Here is a 22,161-nt window from a genome sequence, read left to right on the forward strand (position 1 = left end):
GCCCCCATCTCTGAGCGCGAGGGGCGCACCGGGTGGGCGAGTGGGTAAATAATTGGCCAGAGGCCAGGCTTCCCAGTTCTCTCTCCGTTTCCCCGCGGCCTGACTGCGCCCTTGGTTGCTGGGGCGACGCAGCCCCTCGGGAAGCCGAGACCAGGTAACCGGGCCCCCAACCCGTCCAGGTGTGGGAGTCTGTCTGTGTCCCCGCGAACTCTCGTTTCCCAGGGTTTGAGTTAGTTTTCTCCCGGCTGGATCTCCATCCCCGCCTCCTAGCCAGAGCCGGGCTGCAGAGATACCTCGGGCCCTCGCGCTGACCCGGCCGAGAACGCCACCCTCGAGCGCAGAACGCACCCCGAAGTGCTGGGTTGCTGGCGCCAAGCCCGGGAGCGCAGAGAGGAAAGGGAGGACCGGGAGGGAAAGGCGGGGAGGTGGCGGGTGAGCAATCAATGGCTTAGCCCAGCTCCCTGCAGGAGCTACCGCCTGTTCACCGTCTATGCAGGCACCAGCTGTTAGCAGCATCTTTGAGGTACCAGCACCTGGAAGGCCAAGGCCGGATGGAGGCCCGGGAGCCCAGGGCGCGCCGCGGGACTCCAGCCCTCCCGCTGCGCCCAAGGCTCAAGATGCTCTCGGCTTTATGAGGTTCCCAAACGGCCGAGTCCTCCATTAACACCTTCCCTGATTACTGAGAGGCTGGAAGGGCTGAACGCGGCCTCGGAGCTTGTCTCCCTGCACTGGTCCTCGTCTGTGTCCTCTGCCCACCCCTTTCTCCTCCTCCTCCCGATCTGGAAGCATAAGTAGAAAATAAAAGACAGGTGGAGGGAGCTGCGGGTCAGAGGTGAGGGATTCGGGTCAATTCCGACAGAGAGGGGGGCGGGGAGAGAGAGAGAGAGAGGGAAGGAGAGAGAGAGGGAAGGAGAGAGAGAGGGAGAGAGAGAGAGAACCATCCACCCACCCAGCCACCGGTTGACTTATTTATTTGGATTAACAGAGGACCCCTTGGCGAGATCCGGGGACTGGCTCGCACCTCTGGCCGCCGCCTCCCGCCCTTCCTCGCCGAGGACCGGGTTCTCGGGCGGGAACGTCTGGACCTCAAGGTAAGATCCCGATTGGGGTTGCCTGGCCGGAGCAGTTTTCCGCCCTCGGTGTGAGCCCGACCGCCCGGCTCCCGGCAGCGCCCCGGGCACCTACCGGCGGCTGCCCGGCTTCCCTCGGGGCCTCCCGGTACCCGAGGCCGCGGCGGGAGGAGCAGCTGGGACGCGCCCCCCGCGGGGTGGGAGGCGCTCGGGGCCCCGGGCCGCGCCTCGGAGCTGATGCGCTCGTTTCTCCGCGGTGCAGCCACCGTCGCTGAGGGACCCACTCCTGCTCTCAGAATGCTGAACGGCACCGCTCTAGAGGCAGGTGAGTTACACGCCAGGCTCTTCCTCTTGCCCTTTCTCTTAGGCCGGAGCATATACTGTGTGGGTGTGTGGGTGTGTGTGTGCACGCGCGTGTGCACGCCTTCACCGGGTGGGAAGAAGAGGGGTTTGTTTGTGTCTGTCTTAGAAATTAAACCGCGAACCGTAGGCTCTAAGATACATGGTCTCGTTCAGAGTCTCCTGACAGCATTCCTGAAATCCGCGTTCCCCTCCTCTTGCCTTCCTCTCGAAGGCCTGAGCTACTCAGGGCGGAGGCGCTGGGGGCGGAGGTCACGGTGCCACTGAGCCGCGAGGTGTCGGGGCGCGAGGGATGCGCTCCGGCTCCTTCGCGGAGCTGCTGGGGGCGTCTCCTCCCTGGAAGGGATGGGGCGGGGACGGGGGCAGGAAGACGTCGCTTCTCACCCATTAGGGCTTAACTGGAAACTGGTTTCACCCCCACTGTTGGTTCAACCTGACCGCCGCGTAGCCGTTTCTGCGGGCGATCTCCGCGGACGCGGGGGTGGCGGCGGGGGGAGGCTCCCTTTATTCCTGGGGCTGCTGCGGGCCCGCCGCACGGCAAACCCCAGGTAAAAGAGCTTCAGATTTCAGAAGCGCGGTCTCTGCCACCGGCCGGCCGTCCCTTGGAGAAGAACCCAGGGGCGTTGGAGGCAGAGGTTTGAAGGCAGCGCGCAGCGGGCCGGAGACCTCGCGGGGCTAAGGGGGTGCGTGGGCACAGGGCGCACCCGAGGGCGGGGCCCGGCGCGCCGGCCGCGCGGAACGGGCTCCCGGCCGAGGTGCGCAGCGGCCCGGCCGCGGGGCTCCCTCTCCTCGCGCTAGAGCTCCCGCACCCCGGCGCCGCTCAGCCCCTTCCCATCCCGGCCGGAGGGAGGCCGCCCTTCCTAGTAGGACTGAATGCGAGGGGCGCCCTGGCGGCGGCGCCAGTCTGGATCGGCCACCCTCGGTGTACACACAGTTTCCCTGCGCCCACGGATGGAGAAGGGCCGGCTCGCCTCCGGGCTATGCTCTGGCCTCCTGCCCAGCGCAGACCCCGAGGCATCCAGGGCTGGGTGCGCGGTTCCAAGCCCCAGGACGGCGCCGACTCCCCCGGGCCCTGGGATGCTCAGGACGGCGCCCAACGCCGGACGCCGCTCCAAGAGCTGCACCTTTCAGACCAAGGAGGCTCCTCAACTGGCTTAATTGGGTCAGGCGGAAAGGCGGCCTCTGCCCTTTTAAGGGCAAACCCGGGGCACAGGATCTTGGCCTCTAAAATTCAGGTCTGAAGAGACCTTGAGTCACTTATTCTCTCAGTAGAGGCAGGGTTTCCCCTTGGGACCCTAAAGCCTCCGCTGCCGCTTGATAAAGCCGAGCGTTCCCTTTGCTTCCCTCTCCTCCCCTCTGGGGAGGGAGTGGGAACCCGGGACCAGGCTGCCGCCCTAGCGGAGATTCCGAGGCCCTGACCCTCAATCCCAACTCCTGTGCTCCCGATCCCAGCCGCCTGCTTTCCTCAAAGCGGCCGCTGTAAGCGGCTGGGTGGCTGGTGGAGCAGAAAGGCAAGAGCGGACGAAGTGGGCTCCGTCGTGACGGAGGGCAGCCCCTGGCCAAGGTTCTGCCGCCCTGCTCCAAATAGAGCTCTGAGTTGAGAGGGGAGACTCGGGATGCCCCTCCTGGCCGCGGGGGTAGGGGTCCCTGCACCTGTCCCATTGAGAGATGCGGGGACTCAGCCCCAGGAACTGGCACTCGAGGGTCATTCGGCGGGCCCCGGGCCCCAGCAGCTCTTCTGGAGAGAGGAAAGAAGGCAGAGCCACCAAGACGCTCTCCTTAAAGTGCTTGGAGAGTGGTGGGCTGGGGGACACTCTTAGGCCATCTCCCCGAGGCTGCAAGACAAAAAGGTTAGGACGTCCCAGGTCACGCGCCCAATTCTTGGAGAAAATGTCCCCCGCCCCCACGGGCTTCCTTTTTCAGGAACTGTGAGAGGAGGCAGGGCTCGACCGATGGGGAGCGATTTCCGATCTCCCCAGAACTAAGGAGGACCTCCCGAACTCCAGCAGCCCCCCTGCCCCACCCCTAGCTCTCTGCAATCTTCCTGCATTGGCTGAGAAGGAAGAATCCTAGCAGTTCTCGTCTTTATGGGAAGTAGCAAATCCCACCCGGAGCAGGAACTTGCAACCCGAGTTTTATAAGAAAAAGCAGGGATAGCTGGGCTCCAACCTGGAAGCTGATGGCAGGAGGTCCTCTGCCCTGCCTGTACCCGATTCACAATGAACAAATCTGTGTGCAGAGGATGAAGGAAGGACAGAAGGATTGGAGGGCTCACAGGACTTCTGTGCCTGGCTTCCCTGGAGATGTCACAAAAGTTCTGGCTTCTTCCTGGAGTTGTTTGTTAAGCTCTCACTTAATGAAGTCTCCAAAGTTTCAGCCCTTGCAAGGAGGCAGTGGTGTTCTTGGGTTCTTTGTTGTTTTTGCTGAGCAGGACCCAAGTCCAACAATAGCCAAACCCACTTCTGAACATCCACATGGAGGGGGGTGGTGGGGGGAGTTAGCCTAGAAACTAGACAAAGCGGGTTCCTGGATTGAGGTCCCATATTTACTTTTTCCTTGGAGCCTCCTTGGGTTAATTGACTGATGTTCTTCTCAAAGACCCCTCCTCTTCCTCCTCCTCCCCCTCCTCCTCCTTGGTCCCAGTCACCGCCTTGTGGGAAGGCAGTCTGCCCCTTTGTGAGAGGACCTGCTGTCTCTGAAAGAGCTGCTGCCCCCAGCCCCAGCGTTTGTGCACGTGGGTTTGAAAAGCTCATTGATTTCCATCCAAAGGGGCTAATTACATTACTTACAGTAAATAGCAGCCCTGCTGTCCAGTAGGGCTGCCAAAGTGAGGGTAGGTCTCCAGCTTAGTTCACTTGATTGGCTTCAGTTTTGTGTGAAATTGTGTTTTATGAGCTGTATTCTGGCACTCGGAGGACCGTAACAGCGTCCAGTCTGCAAATAACATTATTTTTGACCCAGAGAAAAGAGTAAGGGGGAAGCAGTGTAGTCTTGGGTTTCGTGGTAGAGGTGACTCCAGCAGCTTCAGAAGGTGATGCTTTGGGGCAGGAAGTCAGGATCTGCACCATTCTTCTCTTCCTTCCTTTCCTTTCTATTCCCTCTCTCATTTCCTTCCTCCCTTCCTCCCCCATGCTCTTCCTTCCTCCCTCCCTCCCTTCCTTCCTTCCCTCCCTCCCTCTCTTCTTCCCTCTCTCCCTCTATCTTTCTAGATTTGGCCACCTTCCATGTCGGGCTCCTCCCGAGGGAAGCGAATGCGCCACCAGCGGACTCCTCCAGGTGTCCGGGACGTGCCGGGGAGAAACGGGCGGCCCCGGGAAAGCCGACGGGGCGCGGTGGGAAACAGGCGGCCGGAGGGAGGACGGCGCAGAGCAGAGCGCAGCCGGAGCTTCCTCCTCTCGGCTCAGAGCTGGGTCGGTTCCTGCCGCCACCGCTCCCCGCTTCGGGCCCCTAGGGGGCTTCTGGTGGTTTGAATGAATCGACAATATCAGAGTATTGTGGACACTTTTTAATAGGGCCGAGGAGGGGCCGCCGCTCACGGGAACAGAGGGAGACAGAACAATCCTGCCTCTTGTGAGGCGCGGGGCTGCCATTCTGCTTGTCAGCTCTCACCTTCCCCTCCTCCACGGCGAGGAGCCCCCTTCACATCCTCCTAAATGTGTGGCGCGTCCAGATTTACAAGCCCCCAATCCAGCCGGGGCAGTGGGACGCGCGCCCGGTCCCGGGGGGCGGCGCCAAGCTCGCGCGAGTCCCCGAGTTGCTGCCCACATTGACAAGTTTCAGACGGGACACGGGACTCGCCATCGGTTTCCCTCCAAACCTGAACTGGGTGAGAGACTACAACCCCCTGTGGTCACGGTTCAGTTGCACATCACGTCTCCAAGCCCACGGCCTTTCCCCTACACTGGTGTGTCAAAGAAAAATCTTTTTGCCAGAAGTAAACTCCAGAAACATAGGCTCTTCTAGCTCCTTTTCACTTTGGGGGTTGCTTCAGTCCCTGCTGGGGTCGGGAGCCCTTGGGGAGGTGAAGCAACTTGCTTTTAAAAAGTGAATTGAGGAAGAGGGTGTGGGGAGGACAGGAATGTCTGTTCAATATTTACTTATTTGGGGATCCCGTAAGCTGGGGACCAGAGAGTCCACAAGGAGGAAACCTAAAGTTGGAAGCTGACATTCTGCATTTCTTGAGCCAGGATCTGCTCTTGAACTTGGACCAAACAGGCCGGCTCTCTGCCTTCTGCGCCAGGGCGGGGACAATAAGGGCTCCTTTTCCCCTTTAAAACGTGATTCCTGGGAACTCTTGGAAGGGTGTGTGTGTGTGCGTGTGTGTGCGTGTGTGTGTGTGTGTGTGTGTGTGTGTTGGGGGGAAGTAAATGCCCCCTCCTACTGTCTCCCCCCTACCCCCCCCATGTTTGTCCCCACTTGCCCATCACCAGGGGGTTGAGAGGAGTATGACAGGTCTTTGTTGTCTGAATAAAAATCCGTGGCAGCTCCGGGGAGAGAACTCCTCCTACTAAATTATCAAAAATGGGCTGGCTTTAGTCTCTTAACAAATTGGACACAGCTCCGGCGGCAGGAGCAGTCCCCAACCCAACCTACAGGCACTGGGAACTTGCAAGCAGCCAGGGACCGCTGAAAATAACATTTTTTTTTCTTTCTTTGTGTTCAAAACTATTTTCTTTCTTCACCAGATTTTGTTTTCCTCCCCCCGCTGCAGTTGTTTCCCATTAGTAACTCGATCTCTCAGAGCAGTAAGATTCGCCTGCCTTCTTCGCCTCCTTTCCCCTCCACCCGTGTTTGTTTGTTTTCTGCACATCTCCTTCAGGGAGCCGCTGGGGCTTTTTCTCCCCCCTTCTTCTTTTTTCCTTTCCGAGCAGACCAATTTCCACTCCGTCTGCCTCTTTCTTTCTTCTTCCCTCTCGCCCCCTCGCCCTCTGTCCCCGAGCGTCTCCGCAGCCCCCCATCGCGCCGCCTCTGCGGTCCCTGCTTCTCCTTCCCTCGGATGAGCTGAGAGCCCCGGGCGTGTGTATATGGAAATAGTGGGGTGCCGAGCAGAAGACAACTCGTGTCCTTTCCGCCCCCCAGCCATGCTCTTCCACGGGATCTCCGGAGGCCACATCCAAGGCATCATGGAGGAGATGGAACGCAGATCCAAGACAGAGGCCCGCCTGGCCAAAGGCGCCCAGCTCAACGGCCGCGACGCGGTAAGGAAGGGCCGGCGGCGGCGGGAGCCGGGCGCCCGTGCGCGCGCGGGGCAGCCGAGCCGAGCCTCCCCGGCGGCCGACAGAGGATGGCGGCTCGTGGGGGCGTCCGCTCCAGGTTGGTGGGTGGCTTATCTCTGGTCCGCCTGGCTGCAGGGTAAGAAAGGGCTCTTTTCCGATTTGAATTGTCTGCACTCCTGACACCCCGAGCTCGCTCTCCTCTGCCGCAGCTGGTCCCGGGAAAGCAGGGAGAACCGGGCGCGAGAGGATGGGGACTTCCTCTCCTCCGGACCTCAGATTCCCGGGCGCCTCCCCGGCGAGGATCGGCGGCCGGAGGGCGAGCTGGTGCGGGCCACGGGCTGCCGGCGCGCGGCCGAGCGTCCGGGCTGAGCTGAAGCCTGGTGACTCTAGTCCCTGGGTCTGGTGACCGGACATTTGGAGCGGACTAGAACGCGACTGGGCTCCCTCCAGCTCTCCGGTTGCTCGGAACGTGGGACCTTCAAACCCCGCGAGTTTCGGGGTCTCTGGCAGCTCGTCTGGGCCCTTTGAAGGAGACAGGACTGCGCTCAGCTCTCGGGCCGGGCGGGTATGGTGTGCAGGGGACCCTAATAGAAAATCCGGAGGAGCGGGGCACCTAGCCCAAGAGCGAGAACTTTCCAACCCTTAAACGCTGTGATCGACCACCTACCTCTGTCGATTACACACGTAGGATAAAAGTCATGCCAGCTTAATAAAGAAAACCAATGAATAATCTATGTGCTCGCCTTTCCCACTTACGAGCCGGAGGGGGGAAACTACAAAAGTCTCCGGAAATGATTTCAGCCGAACATAGCTATGTAGATCCTCAGGCATCACACCGGGAATTGTGGCTCAGACTAAGCCGGTAGACTGCCCCGGGCGGGTCAGCGGTATTTTGCGTCCACCAAGTAGCCCCGTTGGTGGATGTTTCTACATCTGCAAAATGAATTCAGTGCAGGCCCTTGTCTGAATAAAGGGCGAAACTTTACTTTTCCAGGCCCGCCAGAGTTTCATGGGGGAAGTCCAACCCATTTCTGCTAGTCCTGAGGGAAACGTACAGCGGTTAACTTCTATTTTCCCCCCTTTTGTGGCTACCCTGTTTAAAAACAAAAAGCAGTAATCCAAACGCGAATTTCACAGCGGGGCTGCGCTTGTTAAGGCGAGGTGTCCCCATCCTTGCTGTGTCGTGGGGACGCAGGCGGGAAGCTTAATTTGGGCATTAAAAAGATTTTCAGGACAAAGATCTCCTGGGTATGTTGATGCCAGGGAAAGAGGGCCCGTGCAGAGGGGATCGGATAACGGACCCTCCCCGGGAACAGGCACGGTACACCCTTACCAAGGAAAGGACCAATAACCCTGAAGATTGGAGAACAGCAGGATCTGCCAAATACATCCCGATCAAAACAATGTCGACCAAATTATGAGCACCAGTATACAAACCTCTCCCTTCCTTTTAATTTCAACGTTGCTTATAAGGATTTAGAGAAATAGCAATGTAACAGTGTTTGTTGAAAAAACAATATGTGCTTGTTCAGATCGCCTTTCCATTCTCCAATAACAATTTCCGTTGTCTTATTTCGTGCGCAATGGAACCCACAATTTTTAACTTTTAATTATTCGAGTTTGGAAACATCCACCAAACTATAGTCCGTGCGCTCCTAGCCCTTTCGAAAAAGGCTCTAGGTGGCCGGCGCGTGTTTTTAGGTTAAGTCCGGGGAGGACGCGGACGCCGCGTTCAGGCGGACGCGGTAGAAAGGGTGCGAGTCGCAGAGGGAAAAACTGCAAATGTTCCTCCGACGTTTGCCTTTGCGCAGGGGCCCCTGACCTTGCGGCGCTCGCCGAGGCCGAGGGCTGGCGCCGCGAAGGGTACCCGCGTGGGGCGGCCTCGCGCGCCCTCCTGACGCCGCGCGCGCTTCCTTGCAGGGGATGCCTCCGTTGAGCCCCGAGAAGCCCGCCCTGTGCGCCGGCTGCGGGGGCAAGATCGCCGACAGGTACTACCTGCTGGCCGTGGACAAGCAGTGGCACCTGAGGTGCCTGAAATGCTGTGAATGTAAGCTGGCCCTCGAGTCCGAGCTCACCTGCTTCGCCAAGGACGGTAGCATTTACTGCAAGGAGGACTACTACAGGTATTCCCACCCCTATCCCTTACGCCCTGGCACACCTGGAGGGGTCACCTGCCCGAGCCCCGGAGTCCCCTCCCTGTCCCCAGCCTTTGGTCCCTTGGGGGTACTCTTACCAGTCCCCAGACCAGGGAAGCCCACCGCGTGCGCCTTCAAGCTGCAGCATACCCATCCCCGCCAGACGCGCGGGGGGGGGATGCGCGCGGACGGGGCCACCCAAGGTCTAGAGCGTGACCAGCGACTATCCCGCTCAGGGGGCCCTGGGCAGCTCGGCCGAGGGAATTGGGCAAATCTCGGAAGGGCAAATGAACGTGTCTCGGTCCACCGAGACGAAAGCGGGTTTTTTGTTTTTGTTTTTTTCCGTTTACTACGAACTGAGCGAGCAAGGCCCGTGTCTTGGAACTCAACTGGTGGCCGGGGCAGCAGCAAGTGGTGTCAGGTTTTCGCGAGGGGGGTGGGGGCGGGAACTCACGTAAAGGACCATGAAAAGGAATGATCGCTGTTGCCGAAACCCAGGCCTCTCAGTTCCCAGATGCCTTTCCCGCTGGTTGGAACCTGCCCGCCAGACTCGAGAGACGCCGGAGAGTCAAGTCGCCGGCAGCTTGTTTATTGATTCTTCCCAGTTCTGCTTTTGGATTGGGGACGCGAGCGAGGTGCAGGGACTCGGCTCCGCTCTTGGCTGAGGAGAGAGAAGTGGTTAAAAAAAGAATTAGCTTCCCTCTGCAAAACTGTCCTTTTTTTTTTCCAGGGCCGTGTCTGAATGCTTTCAGGCACGCTCACGCTTCCATAAATAGTAACACCCTTCGTTTGTATGTTTTGTAATCGAGGAAACGTTTTCACTTGACATCGCGATGTAATATTCTTAACATTGTGTTGTGAGTTAGCCAGTGCAGGGTTTGTTTTTGGTTTTGTTTTTGCTTTTTAAAATTTTCACTTTACAGAGAAGAAAACTGAGGATCAGTTACCCGATTCTTCTGAATTTAATGCATGGGTTCTTTGTCTTGTTCACCAGGGCAGGTCAATGAGCAAATAAAATTTATGTCCAAGTGGGCGCGGGTCCTCCCCTCCCGGACCCCTCCTAGGTCTCAGTCTTGGGCCACTGCTGACCAAGCCCCAGGTGTCACAGTGGGAGGTGGCCCTGCCTTTGCCTCCACCAGCGCCCTGACTCGACTGTTTCCTTCCAGAAGGTTCTCTGTGCAGAGATGTGCCCGCTGCCACCTTGGCATCTCTGCCTCCGAGATGGTCATGCGCGCCCGAGACTCCGTCTACCACCTGAGCTGTTTCACCTGCTCCACCTGCAACAAGACCCTGACCACGGGCGATCATTTTGGCATGAAGGACAGCCTGGTGTACTGTCGCGCCCACTTCGAGACCCTCTTGCAAGGGGAGTATACACCTCAGCTGAGCTACACCGAGCTGGCGGCGAAGAGCGGCGGCTTGGCCCTGCCTTACTTCAACGGCGCTGGCACCGTGCAGAAGGGGCGGCCCAGGAAGCGGAAGAGCCCCGCGCTGGGGGTGGACATCGTCAGTTACAACTCAGGTGGGCGCCCAGCCCCTCCCCAGTGCCCCTGTAGCCCTAGCCTCCTCTGCTCAGAGGAGAATTCCATCCAGCTCCTTCCCGTCCAAGACGTGGTTGCAAGATGGTGCTTTCCTTAGCACGACCCTTTTCTCACTACAGCTCCCTTTCACTCAGAAAGAAGGGAAAGGTGGAGAGAGGGAAAGAGGGAGAGAAGAGGGGGAGGGGAGAGGGAGAACAGGTGAGAGAGAGCTTTCTGTAGTTTGGGGCAGAAAACACATTCATAAGGCTGCAATGACTTCCCGCACACAGGCCGAGCCAAATCCTTGTTGCCCATTAGTTAATGAGCCCATTAGTTTCTGGCTCCCAGTTGGAGCAAAACAGCCCCAGGGCAACTCCTGAGTGGAGGCCAAATTATAGATCCTGGAGAAGGTTTCCCTAAATACTAAAAAAGGAAAAAAAAAAAAAAAGAAGTCTACAGAGCCCAACCCCAGTCTGTCTAGAAAGGGCAGAGGCTGTGGTCACCAGCTCAGAGTTAATCAGGGAAACAGTTGGCAAGAGTGTTGAAAAATCAAATCCCTGATCTTGGTGAAAAGCAGCTGTAGGGGCGGGAGTCAGTCTCCACAGCTGAGCTGGCCTGCTCCTTCCCTGGGTCAGGGGACCCATCCAGCCAGCTCACTCCCTGTGGGATAAACCATCCAGACACCCAGACCGCCCTGAAGACTGGAAGAACCTCCAGGTCAGGCCCTCTGAGGAGGCTTAGTGGTGTCACAGGCTGCTCTTCTCTCCTCCTCCAGCTTTCTCTCTTAATTAAAAACAAAATGCAGGCAACAGGCCAGAGAGCACGCTTTCCTCCTTGCTTTGGGAGGCCCACACGTTATCATTCATCAATCTCTCTCACTCACCAGTTTCCCATTGTTGGTAGCCCGCCCTCACCTGCCATCCCCCAGGTGAGGATGGTGACAGGCCCTGAGGACCACAGTCTAACTCCAAGCGGGATGGAAGCTCTTCCGGTGGGTCCCAGCCCCTGGAAAAGAGGTTCCAGAAAGCCCTAGGATAACTCTGGGGCAACCTAAGGGTTGGTTTAGCTGCTCTGACTCCCTGTCCCCTGGCCTGGCCCCAGATGGAAACCTCAGCAGGCAGGAGACTCAGGCCAGGGGAGTCCATTCTATTGGGAAGGACCTTGGGGACCTCATGGTGGCAACCCCTGTTTCCATGAGCACCCAGATACCAGCCAAAGGGTGGGCACCCCAGAGCACGGATCTTGCCTGTTTTTCTCTTCCAGTTCCCACGTGCCTGGTGTGGTGTGTGAGCCACTGTGGCTTAATGGTAAAGGGACACTGTCCCATCAGATAAGTGACTTGCCCAGGGTCACACAGCCAGTGTGAGCTAGAGGAATCCGGAGTCCTGGTCGGGCCCACAGCTTTCAGGGTCCCCGCAGGCTGAGTGGGCTCTGCCCAGCTCTCTCCTCGGCTCCCTCCTGGTTCTCAGGAGGTTTTCACAGAAAAGGTGCAGCGGGTGGTGTCCCAGGGAGCGGGGACCCAGCGCGACTGTATTGGTCCCACGGGGTTCAAGCCGGGGTCACTGGGCAGAGGCGGAGGGCCAGCTGCCGGCTGCAGACCCTGACCGGGTGGGTTGGTGTCGCACAGCGGGCGCACCCCCGGGTTTTGCCAACCCCCCGCTGGAGGTTGGGCTGCGCACTGCCCTTGCTGTGCCCGAGGCTGGGGCTCTGGTTTGGGGCCACGGTGCCCAGCACGCTTACTTGGGCTCCTTTGATGCGTGGCCCCCGGGGCAGGCCGGGCAGGGCACTAATTGTTCTCTGTTAATAGAAGATGACATCGGAATCTCCAGCCACTGACCAAGGCCCTAATGCCCTAATTAGAGTGAGAGAGATTGACAGAGAGAGAGAGAGAGAGAGAAAGAGAGAGAGAGAGAGACAGAGAGAGACAGAGAGAGAGAGAGAGAGAAACTAGCCAGGCTTTTGGAGAGAGGGAAGTCCTCAGCCCAGAGAAGGTCCAGAAGTGTGGGGAGATTTCTAGCCAAAGGTGGCAAGCCTGGTTTTTCGCTTGTTTGTTTAATCTAATTAGCTACGTTTGATTTCGCCTTGATCTTACTTTACGTGAGAAAGATCCACAGAGCTTTAGGGTCAAGAAAATTGTGCTTCTCCGAGGAGAACTAGAGAGTACACATTTATTTCTTAGAAAGAACGAAAATCTCTTTCCACTTAGGCCTTTAGTTTGCAAATTAGTGCTGCCACAAGGTTATGGAGAAAGTTGATGCTCTTGTTCATTAAGGAGGGAAAAGTTGCGGAGGCCTCCCTGACCGCAGAGAGTTTGTAGATCACACCACTGCAGAGCCGGTACCTCTTAATTAACATCCACCTTCTCCCTTCTGGACTTTTCCCAGAGATACGAGCAAATAGCATAAAGTTAAGATCAGGTGAAAATAATCTAGAGAAATTGGGTTAAAGATGCCTGACCAGAAATCAACCTGCCACTAAAAAAAAGTTTATGAAAAAAAAAAAAGTTAGCTATAAAAAAAAGTTTATGAATGCAATGCCAGTTTGTTATTACAAAACTAGCCAAAGAAACACTTCAGTGCATTGAAAACACGTTAAAGGGCAGACAGTAAAATGGACCCGCAGTTTTAGCTCCTTATTTTAGCTTTCTTTGGAGCCATCTCTGCTTAAGTGTAAATTAATCTCAGAAAAGACTAATGTTGATACTAAACACATCTAATTTATACATTGATATATTTTCAAACACATGTACACAGAATATGTTTATGATTCAGACTTCCAGAGATGGGAAGCTTGGCAAAGATCAGTAAGTGCTCGACATAAGGCAAACGTCTTTTCATGAGACTCTTCCTAATTTAGTTTATAGCTCTTTGTGCAGATATCAGGCAGATATTTTAGAAAGAGACCTGGAAAGTTTATCTGGGATGCTGGATTGAAATGCAGCCCTCCAGGGTGAGAAGAGGATTTAGTCTAGGGCAGGCAGCTCTTGGTTGGGTAACTTAGCATTAATTGAGAGACTAAATTTTTGCCACTTCGCGAAATCTCCCTCCTTAGGGTCTTTCTTGGCTTCCAAACTTCAAAAGCTCCCGGCAGTCGTTAAATTTGCCTGGCACTGACCCCTAGTGGTCTCCCAGGGATCAGTTCTCAGAAGGTTACACACCTGCAGAATAGAAACTCACTTCAGGATAAGGGACCATTCCATAAGTGACCGGAGAATAAAATATTTAGATCTTCTCATTAACTTTATAGTGCCAGATGTGTACTTACAGGTGTATGTTTAAGACAGTTTTAAGAGATTTATCATCTCATCTCATAATTCGGGGGGAAGAAAACCCCTGTAGCTTTAAAAGTAGACCCTGGGGAAACGCAATCACTTGCAAGTTTACGTAAGGCATTCATAGTGAAACACAAGTAATTTAGGCCAATGCACTGCGTTACTCTGTAGATGACATAGATTGCTCTATTAATTCACATAATATAACTGATCACACAGTTTATCTGTTTATATTAATACCAGTTTAATAAAGAGCTAACTTAATCTTTTTGCACAGTGAATTGTATTCCATGTGAAAACAAGTCCCATAATTGTTTTTAATACACTATAATTCTCTGCTGAGTTCTTAATCAGCAATAATGGATATAGAATGCACATTCAGAGAAGCAATTTTATCAAACCTGTCTATAATTTTTTTCATAAACTTCATTTTAAAGACTAATGAGTATATAGTTAGGTTAGGAATCAAACCCATTTCTAAGAAATAGTAACTTGTGTGTGGAGGGGTGGATGGCTAAGGGCATTACTTAAGTACCAAGTTAAGTCTTCTACCTCAAGTGTAATATTCCATTTAATGTGCTAATCAGGAAGGGTTACACATCACTCACCTATGACAGAGTTGAAATCTTACTTGAAGAAGGCTCCAATGACTAAGGTGTGCCTCTTTGACTGTTTTGGTGTGGCTTCATTTATAATCTGGTTGTGAAATATAGCTCAGTTTACTGGAGATAAGTATAGTTTTATAGTAGGTCATAAGATGCTGTTTCATCCATTTGAGGATACAAAAGTGCGATTCTGTAGAAGATTTGAACTTGACATCTCTCCCCGGGGATGCAATAGGATAAAATGTAAAGCATATTCTCTCTCTTATTTCTGGGTACAGGTTACCCTTTCTGTTGGAGTTTAAGGAGCCTCTGTTCAACATTTGGCTGTATATATCTAACTTGCATTCCATTTCAAGTTGATTTGACTTTGCATTTATAGTCACTCGTGATTTTACGGATGAACAAAGATTCAAAATCTTGATCGAATGCTCGCTGAGCTCCTGGCCCTGTGCATGACTTAGAGGACCCGATGGTGAACATGATAGAGTCTTTCTCTCCATGAACTCAATTGCTCTTTTGCCAAGTGTGCCCTCTTTATGGATCTCATGGAAATATGAACAAAGGAGACATTAGTCCATGCCTAGTCTTGTTACATTAGGGAGAATTTCTTAAGTGGATCTTGTGATGCAGCTGACTCTTGTGATGACTATAAAACTACTGGGTTTCTGTATATATACTGATTTACTAAAAGTGTTTTTTAAAAAGTAATTGTAACCAGAGCATAGCAGGCAAATACTATTTTCTCCAGCAGAATGAAAGAGGTAATAGTAAGAGACGTCTCACTTCCTTCAAGATTCAGGTTTCTCCCCCAGGGAAACGACCAGGTTGATTTTAGATATTCTATTATAATGCACTAACATGCATGATGATCAGTCTGAATATATATGAGATAAACATCTGAAGTAAGGTTTAAAGGAAAAAAAAAAACCTGCCATGCCCTTTAAGTTGAGAAGTTGGCTGAATCAGTAAATATTTAGCAAAATGTTTTCATTTTGTAATCATATTTCTTATGCAGAGCCAGTAGGTAATTGGAAATGACCTCTTAAATGCACATCTTTACATCCCGGGGATAAGGACTTTGAGGCTTGTTTCAAAGGCTGGGTTGTTTTGCCCTCAGTGCTGAGGGAGCTGTGCAAGGGGGGTTGTGATGCCGCCCTCCTTCTGCCCGGCGGGCCAGGGACACAGCTCAACCCCCCTCCGTACCACGTGCCAGAGCAGACGGGGCCACGATCCGAGCGGGACGTCAGAGCCTCTGAGCTGGGAGCTGTGGGGTGCGCTGCAGGCATGAACCAAGGGAAGAAAAGTCTGCGCTCGTTCTCTTTCAGAAATATTTTCTAAAATAACTCCAAGGGAAAACTATTTTCATCCTGGTTAGCCCTACGTTAAGCAGTTATAGCTAAAAGCCCTCAAAAATAATATTCCTACGGTTACATAAGAATCCTGCAAATTTTTATTTTCTAACTTCTCTCCCTTCTCCAGCCACTTTTAACTTTTTCTGGAAACGTTCTAGGATTAGCAGAAAAGGCTAAAAATTGGAACTCAGATTCTTCCTTCGTTGGGGGGCTCTCCGAGACCTTCAGATGTGAGAAAGCTGAAATTACTCGCTTGCATATCTTTCATGCCTTCAGAGAATACACCTCATCTCACAAATGCAGACAAAACGTGGAGTCTCTAAAAACTGTGTGTGGAGCGGCGGTGTGCTGATACACATATATATAGTAGAAAAGGGTTTTTTCTTTTCCCTCTTGGAGAAGATTTCTCTCCCTCCCACACTTACAGCTTATTCATCTTTTCAAGGTTTTCTAGCAACCATTAAGCCGAAGAGGGGATTTATCTAATATTTTTCTACTACCTAAACTTCGAGTGTGTCCACATGAACAGACTAGTTTGGAGGTCGTGGGCAATTAACCTCTTTCTTTTGTCTGGCTCCCACTCATAACTGGGTCGACAGATTTTTCCACCGTTGTTGTCCTGTCATGACATTATCATGCCACCTGCCATCTTCTCAGCTAATGCAGGACTTTCCACTGAGCCCCTGTTTGTCCACTGTGACTGCAACAGGTTGTAACGAGAATGAGGCCGACCATCTGGACCGAGATCAGCAGCCTTACCCGCCCTCGCAGAAGACCAAGCGCATGCGCACCTCCTTCAAGCATCACCAGCTCCGGACCATGAAATCCTACTTTGCCATCAACCACAACCCGGACGCCAAGGACCTCAAGCAGCTTGCTCAGAAAACAGGCCTGACCAAAAGAGTTTTGCAGGTAAGAAACCTCCATCGTTGGCTGTGTATACATCTTCCCCTTGCAGTAAAAATAGTTCTCTTCCCTGTTTGGAGTGATACGGCTATTTCCTGTACTGCTTCTCATTAGTTTACCTTAGTTACCTCCCTAGAGAGTGTACTGAGATTTTGCAGGGGCTTTCCGGAGACTGCCCAAAGAGAGACGCAGGGTCTTCTAAGATGCAGCCGCATTCTCCCTGCAGATGGAGAGACGGGTCCACCAAAGCCAGTTCAGCTTGCCTAGCTGCTCTGCAAACGCGGGTGACGTTATCTGCGCAAGCTGTGGCTTTGGAGACTTAACGTTCACATTAGGGTCAGTGCACAGACTTGGCGGGGGGACCTGCTGGCCCTGTCTTACTTCAACACACTCTTGGCAGCCTCACTACCTGTTGTGAGCTTCCAAATTCAAGACGACCCTTTTTGTCAACTCCTGGAAAGCCACAAGTATGGTTAGTGTCTCGGCAACCACTTGGAGCAAGTATTTTCCCATTTTAACCAACCATATTTCACAACTAAATACTGGGAGTGATGAGATCTGCTGTCCAACTGCTTTCCTAAACTCATCACGGTAAGAATATGTAACTAGAGACATGATAGTGGGTTGCTGTGGGTCCCCTGTGATGCTCTTACACTTTTCAGTGACAAATAGCAGGCATTTAAAATTCCACCCGCCAGTTTCCGGTTGCTTGGAGTCCGTGGCCCTCGGGGTTTTTCCTATGCAAGGAATACTTGCCATGTGTCAGACTCAAGAATAGGCTGGAACCTGTTTCAATGATGTTCATTTCATGCGAGTGATTCTTACTTTGTGAACCATTCCCTGACCTCGCCTGCCCTCATTCTCAAAAAGACAGTAGTTGAGGAATCAGGGTGTGTTTCCCCCTCTTCATCTCTGTGCCTTCATTTCCCCACGGTATCTCCACTTAAGTATCCGTAGCCCCCAAGCGGCAGTTGTTAATGCTGGGGCGGGGGCCCACGTGCTGCTCAGAGGGTGTCCGTAGTCGTACTGGAATTACTCTGTTTTAAAAGAAAGCAAAAAAAAAAAAAAAAAAAGGCCCTTCTTTCCCAAGAAAAATAAACAATTATATTTAAAAGAGAAACATATCCAAAAAAAAAAAAGAAAAAAAAAGGAAAGAGAGAGAGGAAAAAAAAGAAGTATAAAAATAAACATCGGTAAAGAAATCCATTGGGATTGGTTTGCAGGTTTGGTTCCAAAACGCACGAGCCAAATTCAGAAGGAACCTTTTGCGGCAGGAGAATGGGGGTGTTGATAAAGCTGATGGCACGTCGCTTCCGGCCCCGCCCCCAGCAGACAGCGGCGCGCTCAGTCCACCCGGCACTGCGACCACTTTAACAGACCTGACCAATCCCACTATCACTGTAGTGACAGCCGTGACCTCTAACATGGACAGCCACGAATCCGGAAGCCCCTCGCAAACTACCTTAACGAACCTTTTCTAACATTGGTTTTTTTTTTTTTTTTTTTTTTTAATTCTTCCTCTTCTTTTTATTATTATTCTAATGATTATTTTATTATTTACAAGACTTTTTTTTTTTTTTTTTCCCTAACCCACAAGATACTTGGGAAATAAAAACAACAGCTTGGTGTGTAGCCTCTGCAGCCACTTGGCAAATGAGTTTACAGTATTGTCTCCTTTACAAAGTGTATTTTTTTTTTTTTTTTTTTTTTTGTCTACAAAGTGTATTTGGATTTAAAAAAAATTAATTAGATCTTTCAGTCGGTAAGGGGAGTTTGGGAATCATTCTAATAAGTGCCTCTTAAAATTGTATGTTACTTATTTCCAGAATCTCGAAGAAAAAAAAAAAGAGTGGTATTATGATGGGCAAATAATCATATTCCCGGTTATATAATTAGGTTAATAAAGAATCAGATAATTAATTAAAATTATTTTTTTAATCTTGCAATTGTACGTGTACTTAACGGAATTTTGAAAACTTCATATTGCCTTTTTTTTAATTTTAAAATGGAAAAAAATGTTTTGATCATTCCTTTTTCTTACAAATGAGGAATATGATTAAACAAGAACATTAAGGATAGCAAATCTAAATATTAAAGATTAATTAGGTGGGAAATCTAACCAGGAATGTGACTCTTTTTTCCTCTTAGGGTGTACATCCCAACAAAACTTTCTTATTAGTTAGTTATTGCTTTTCAACATTTGAAAAATACTTAAACCTCCTGTGTATCCATGAAAATTCCAAACAGAATTTGAAATTCTATACTTTTAACCTCCTCAAGCTAAAAATGATAGTTATAAAACCATTCTTTCTAAATTATTTTTTTCCCAGGGAAAATGGAAATAAGCAAAATATAATTTTTTAAGAAGTTAAAAAAATCAGTATAATTTAATCAATAGCTCTTAATTGGCTTCAGCTGTACCATGATATTGTATCTGGCATTCTATACAAATAATGTTTAAAAAAAAAAACTTAGTAACATGCTAACAATGAGAATTCTTTGGTTTTGTTTTGCTTCATTTTACTTTGGCACAGGTTGATGTATTTGTCAGAAAAAAAAAAAAACTTTTCTGACACTAGAGATTTGAGGTTCTTAGTTTTAAAGTAGATAAACTCAGAAGCCTTGTGGATGCTGATCTGAATATATTTCCTAGTTTACAGTAGCATTTTTTTTCTTTTAATTTAAGCTAAAATCTTAATGGTCTGGGCAGTGGTGAATGTTCATCTATATGCTTCTGTTGTAGTTAAATACCAATTAGATTGTGGATTTCCTAAAAAAAAATAAAAATAAAAAAGAAGTCAAGATATATGTCTTGCTTTAGTGGATTGTTAAGAATAACTTTGCACATGTTCTCCACTTTTTGGACCCCTTAAATCTCCTCTGGCGGTCGAAGTGGCTATTTAATAGATTTTAAAGGTGTCCTTCTGGCTGTATAAATGTGTGGTTACATATTGACAGTTCACTGCCCACATTAAAGTGCATTATTGTAACTTTTGCTCAGGGTCTTTAGAAAATTAGCACAGAAAGTAGCTTATTTTTTAAAAAAAGATGATGGAAGATAACACTGTAACAGAAGAAGGTGTGATTGCCATTATATATTTAGCAAGTGTGGTCATCATCTTATATGGAGCTTAAATCTTGACTTTTCATATTTCTATTACATTTTGGGCATTTACCACTAACCAGACCAAACAACCTTGGTAAGGCTGAGATCTTATTAATACACTTTTACAGGTAAAATATTGATACTTATAAATTTTGTTCTTTGACAGAACAATATATGGTACTATAGATCTACTTTATTAAGTAGACTAATTATAACTCAGTTCTCCTATGTGCCTTATGAGATAACTTGGAAGTAAGTTTGTGAAAAATCAGGATATATGTGTTGTTTGTTAAATTAACTGTTTTAAGCCCTTTTGACACCTCACTAGTTTTGTACTGTTTTACCTCTTATTTCTGAAACTCTTTTTATGGTGTATCCTGTTAGAGGGGACAAACATGTCATAGAAAGCAGTTGTGCACTCTTTCCAATATAGTTGATAAATTCAATAATCTTATATATTGAGCTTCGTGTTTATAGTACAGTAAGTGGTCTAGCAAAATTGTCCATGTTTCTTTGTTTATTGATAAATGCATTGTATAGAAACTATTTCCCCTAAATATTTATGGACCAAACAATTGTGATATATCCTATTAAATTTGTGTGAATAAACGATTTTGAATCTAAGGAGTTTTATTTCCCATTAGTTTTACTTAAGGCTTAACTGTACTAGTGTGTTTTCGATTGTCTATTTGTAAAAGCTATTAAAACGGTGATATGAAAAATTTTAGATATGCAAACATACATATAGTTTTTAGATTTCCAAACTTCTGATTCATTTTAAATTACCATTGCATATGCAGTGTAATTCAACTTAGAATTACCTTGAAATATATTTTCCTACAATAAAAGTAATGCCCCACTGATTTGACTCAGCCTGATTTTTAGAATTAAAAAAAAGATGATTAGCAGATAAAGTAATTGCATGAAAAGAAACCTTAAATATGATTAAGTTTAATGTTAGGTCTATTGAGCACAAATGGATATTTGTAAATCTAAATAGAAATTGCAGACCCCTAAAAGCCAAGTTGCTCTGTAGTTAATAAATTGTCACTATGATTTTTTTCAGGGAGAACAAATCTTGGGGCATTACAGCCAAACATCCCGACGTTTGAAAATTCCCTAAAGTATTAAAAGAAGGGGAAAAGTTTGATCGGAAATCCACTGCAGTGAAGACAAAGACAATATTAGGTTATGATAATCATACATTTAAAAATCTATTGAGCCAAAAAAAGAGAGACAGAGAGAGAGAGAGAGAGAGAGAGAAAGAGAGAGAGAGAGAGACCGGGAGACTTAAATGTCATTTACTGAATGTTAACAAAACTTCTGTTTTTATGATGTCTAACACAAATGGAGGCTTAAAATTATATGGTTTTAAACAAAATTAGATAAATCGTGTATAAATCAGAGCAACCAGGCAGTAATATGCCCACCCCAGATTTGAAGAAAATTATTGAAAAAAAAAAAATCCCACACATTTGTCAAGCACAGTAGTTGTAAAATAAAATCCAAAAACATTCATTTCACCTGCTTGCTAATGTGTATTAGTCCTATCTGTTAATGGCATTTTCCAATTGTAAATTCAAAGAAAAGCTATCACTCATTTAAGAGTATAGGGATCAAAATCCAGTGATTTTAGTATTATTGTTTATTACTTCCTTTTTAAACAGAAATCTCTGCATGCACTTTTACATCTGTCACTTCTAGTGTACATCTCTGTATGATGACTTATCTTTGCTGTTTCTTGTATGATAAATAGCTTTCATTAATAAACATTTTATTTGATGGAAACATAGTTAACTTTATGTTAAACACACACTTTTGAAATTAATTTGGAACACTGTCTTAAAAGGCAGCACAATACATTTCCAACTTGTTATACTTAGGAAAAAGCCCAAATGATATAATGAGGTTAAATTCTGGTAATCTAGGATAAAATTATTTACTTGGTTTTTGGCTTCTCATGACTTTTTATTAGTTGTATTCACTTGACACATGGACTAAAAATATTTTTTAAAAAAACAAAGAAAACCCAAATTACAACAAAAATAAACCTCAATATACTGTCATGTAAAATTTCAGCAACTTTTTTAGATGATTAGGGTAAAATTTATAGATCCTCTGTAAGTTTACATGTTTGCTATGCAATGAGCAAATTTACTGAAAGTATACAAATATATTCTGAGCTATGACAAGATCCAATCTTTGCATAGTTCAAACTACATATGATATCACAAACAAAAGAGCAAGTGGAAAGAAAAACAAATGTTTAGGAATGAGGTTTTTTAATTGTTAAAGGGATATTTGAAGACAGAATTTTTTTAACTATTCATATTTAGCTGTATATCCAAAGCATATGTTAAACAAATTAACATATAACTTTCCAGAAAAGTTTTCATTATGATGAAATTTTTATTATATACAAATGAACCCTATGTAAATGATGTAACTTTTATGAATAATAGTGTAAATATTTCACTTACATGTATTCTCAGAATTTTGAATGTTTTCTTAAATGCTTTCGCTTCCTGAATACTAAAAAAGAAAAAAAAATTTTAAAAAGAGAGAGCAACTTACTAATAAAAGAAAAAAAAACAATGCACCATGACAAGTAGACTATTTT

At 48.8% G+C, this 22,161-nt stretch overlaps 1 protein-coding gene across 4 annotated transcripts; it reads left to right on the forward strand.

The window, feature by feature from the left end:
* Positions 1 to 1,367: 1,367 nt before the first annotated feature.
* On the forward strand, positions 1,368 to 20,664 carry LHX9 (LIM homeobox 9). 4 transcript variants are annotated; one of them, XM_068538569.1, is made up of 6 exons: positions 1,368 to 1,395; positions 6,510 to 6,628; positions 8,567 to 8,769; positions 9,948 to 10,303; positions 16,239 to 16,441; positions 17,659 to 17,916. In XM_068538569.1, exons 1-6 carry the CDS (start codon positions 1,368 to 1,370, stop codon positions 17,914 to 17,916), a joined length of 1,167 nt encoding a protein of 388 aa, XP_068394670.1. The 4 variants fall into 4 exon arrangements, with proteins under 4 accessions (XP_068394670.1, XP_068394672.1, XP_068394669.1 ...); XM_068538570.1 differs by lacking the exon at positions 1,368 to 1,395 and adding an exon at positions 13,282 to 13,287 and having other exon boundaries at positions 6,512 to 6,628; XM_068538571.1 differs by lacking the exons at positions 1,368 to 1,395; positions 17,659 to 17,916 and adding an exon at positions 20,608 to 20,664 and having other exon boundaries at positions 6,455 to 6,628.
* The last annotated feature ends 1,497 nt before the right edge of the window (positions 20,665 to 22,161 follow it).

The sequence above is a fragment of the Eschrichtius robustus genome, chromosome 3 (genome assembly GCF_028021215.1).
Source record: "Eschrichtius robustus isolate mEscRob2 chromosome 3, mEscRob2.pri, whole genome shotgun sequence".
In the NCBI taxonomy this organism is placed as follows: domain Eukaryota; kingdom Metazoa; phylum Chordata; class Mammalia; order Artiodactyla; family Eschrichtiidae; genus Eschrichtius; species Eschrichtius robustus.

What these genes read in the sequence shown, in the direction of transcription:
- LHX9 (XM_068538568.1), top strand. Translation starts at nt 6,455, where the DNA reads ATGGAAATAGTGGGGTGCCGAGCAGAAGACAACTCGTGTCCTTTCCGC. An exon ending in TGCAAGGAGGACTACTACAG is followed by an intron (nt 8,770 to 9,947) that starts GTATTCCCACCC and finishes GTTTCCTTCCAG; the next exon opens with AAGGTTCTCTGTGCAGAGAT. An exon ending in CATCGTCAGTTACAACTCAG is followed by an intron (nt 10,304 to 16,238) that starts GTGGGCGCCCAG and finishes TGACTGCAACAG; the next exon opens with GTTGTAACGAGAATGAGGCC.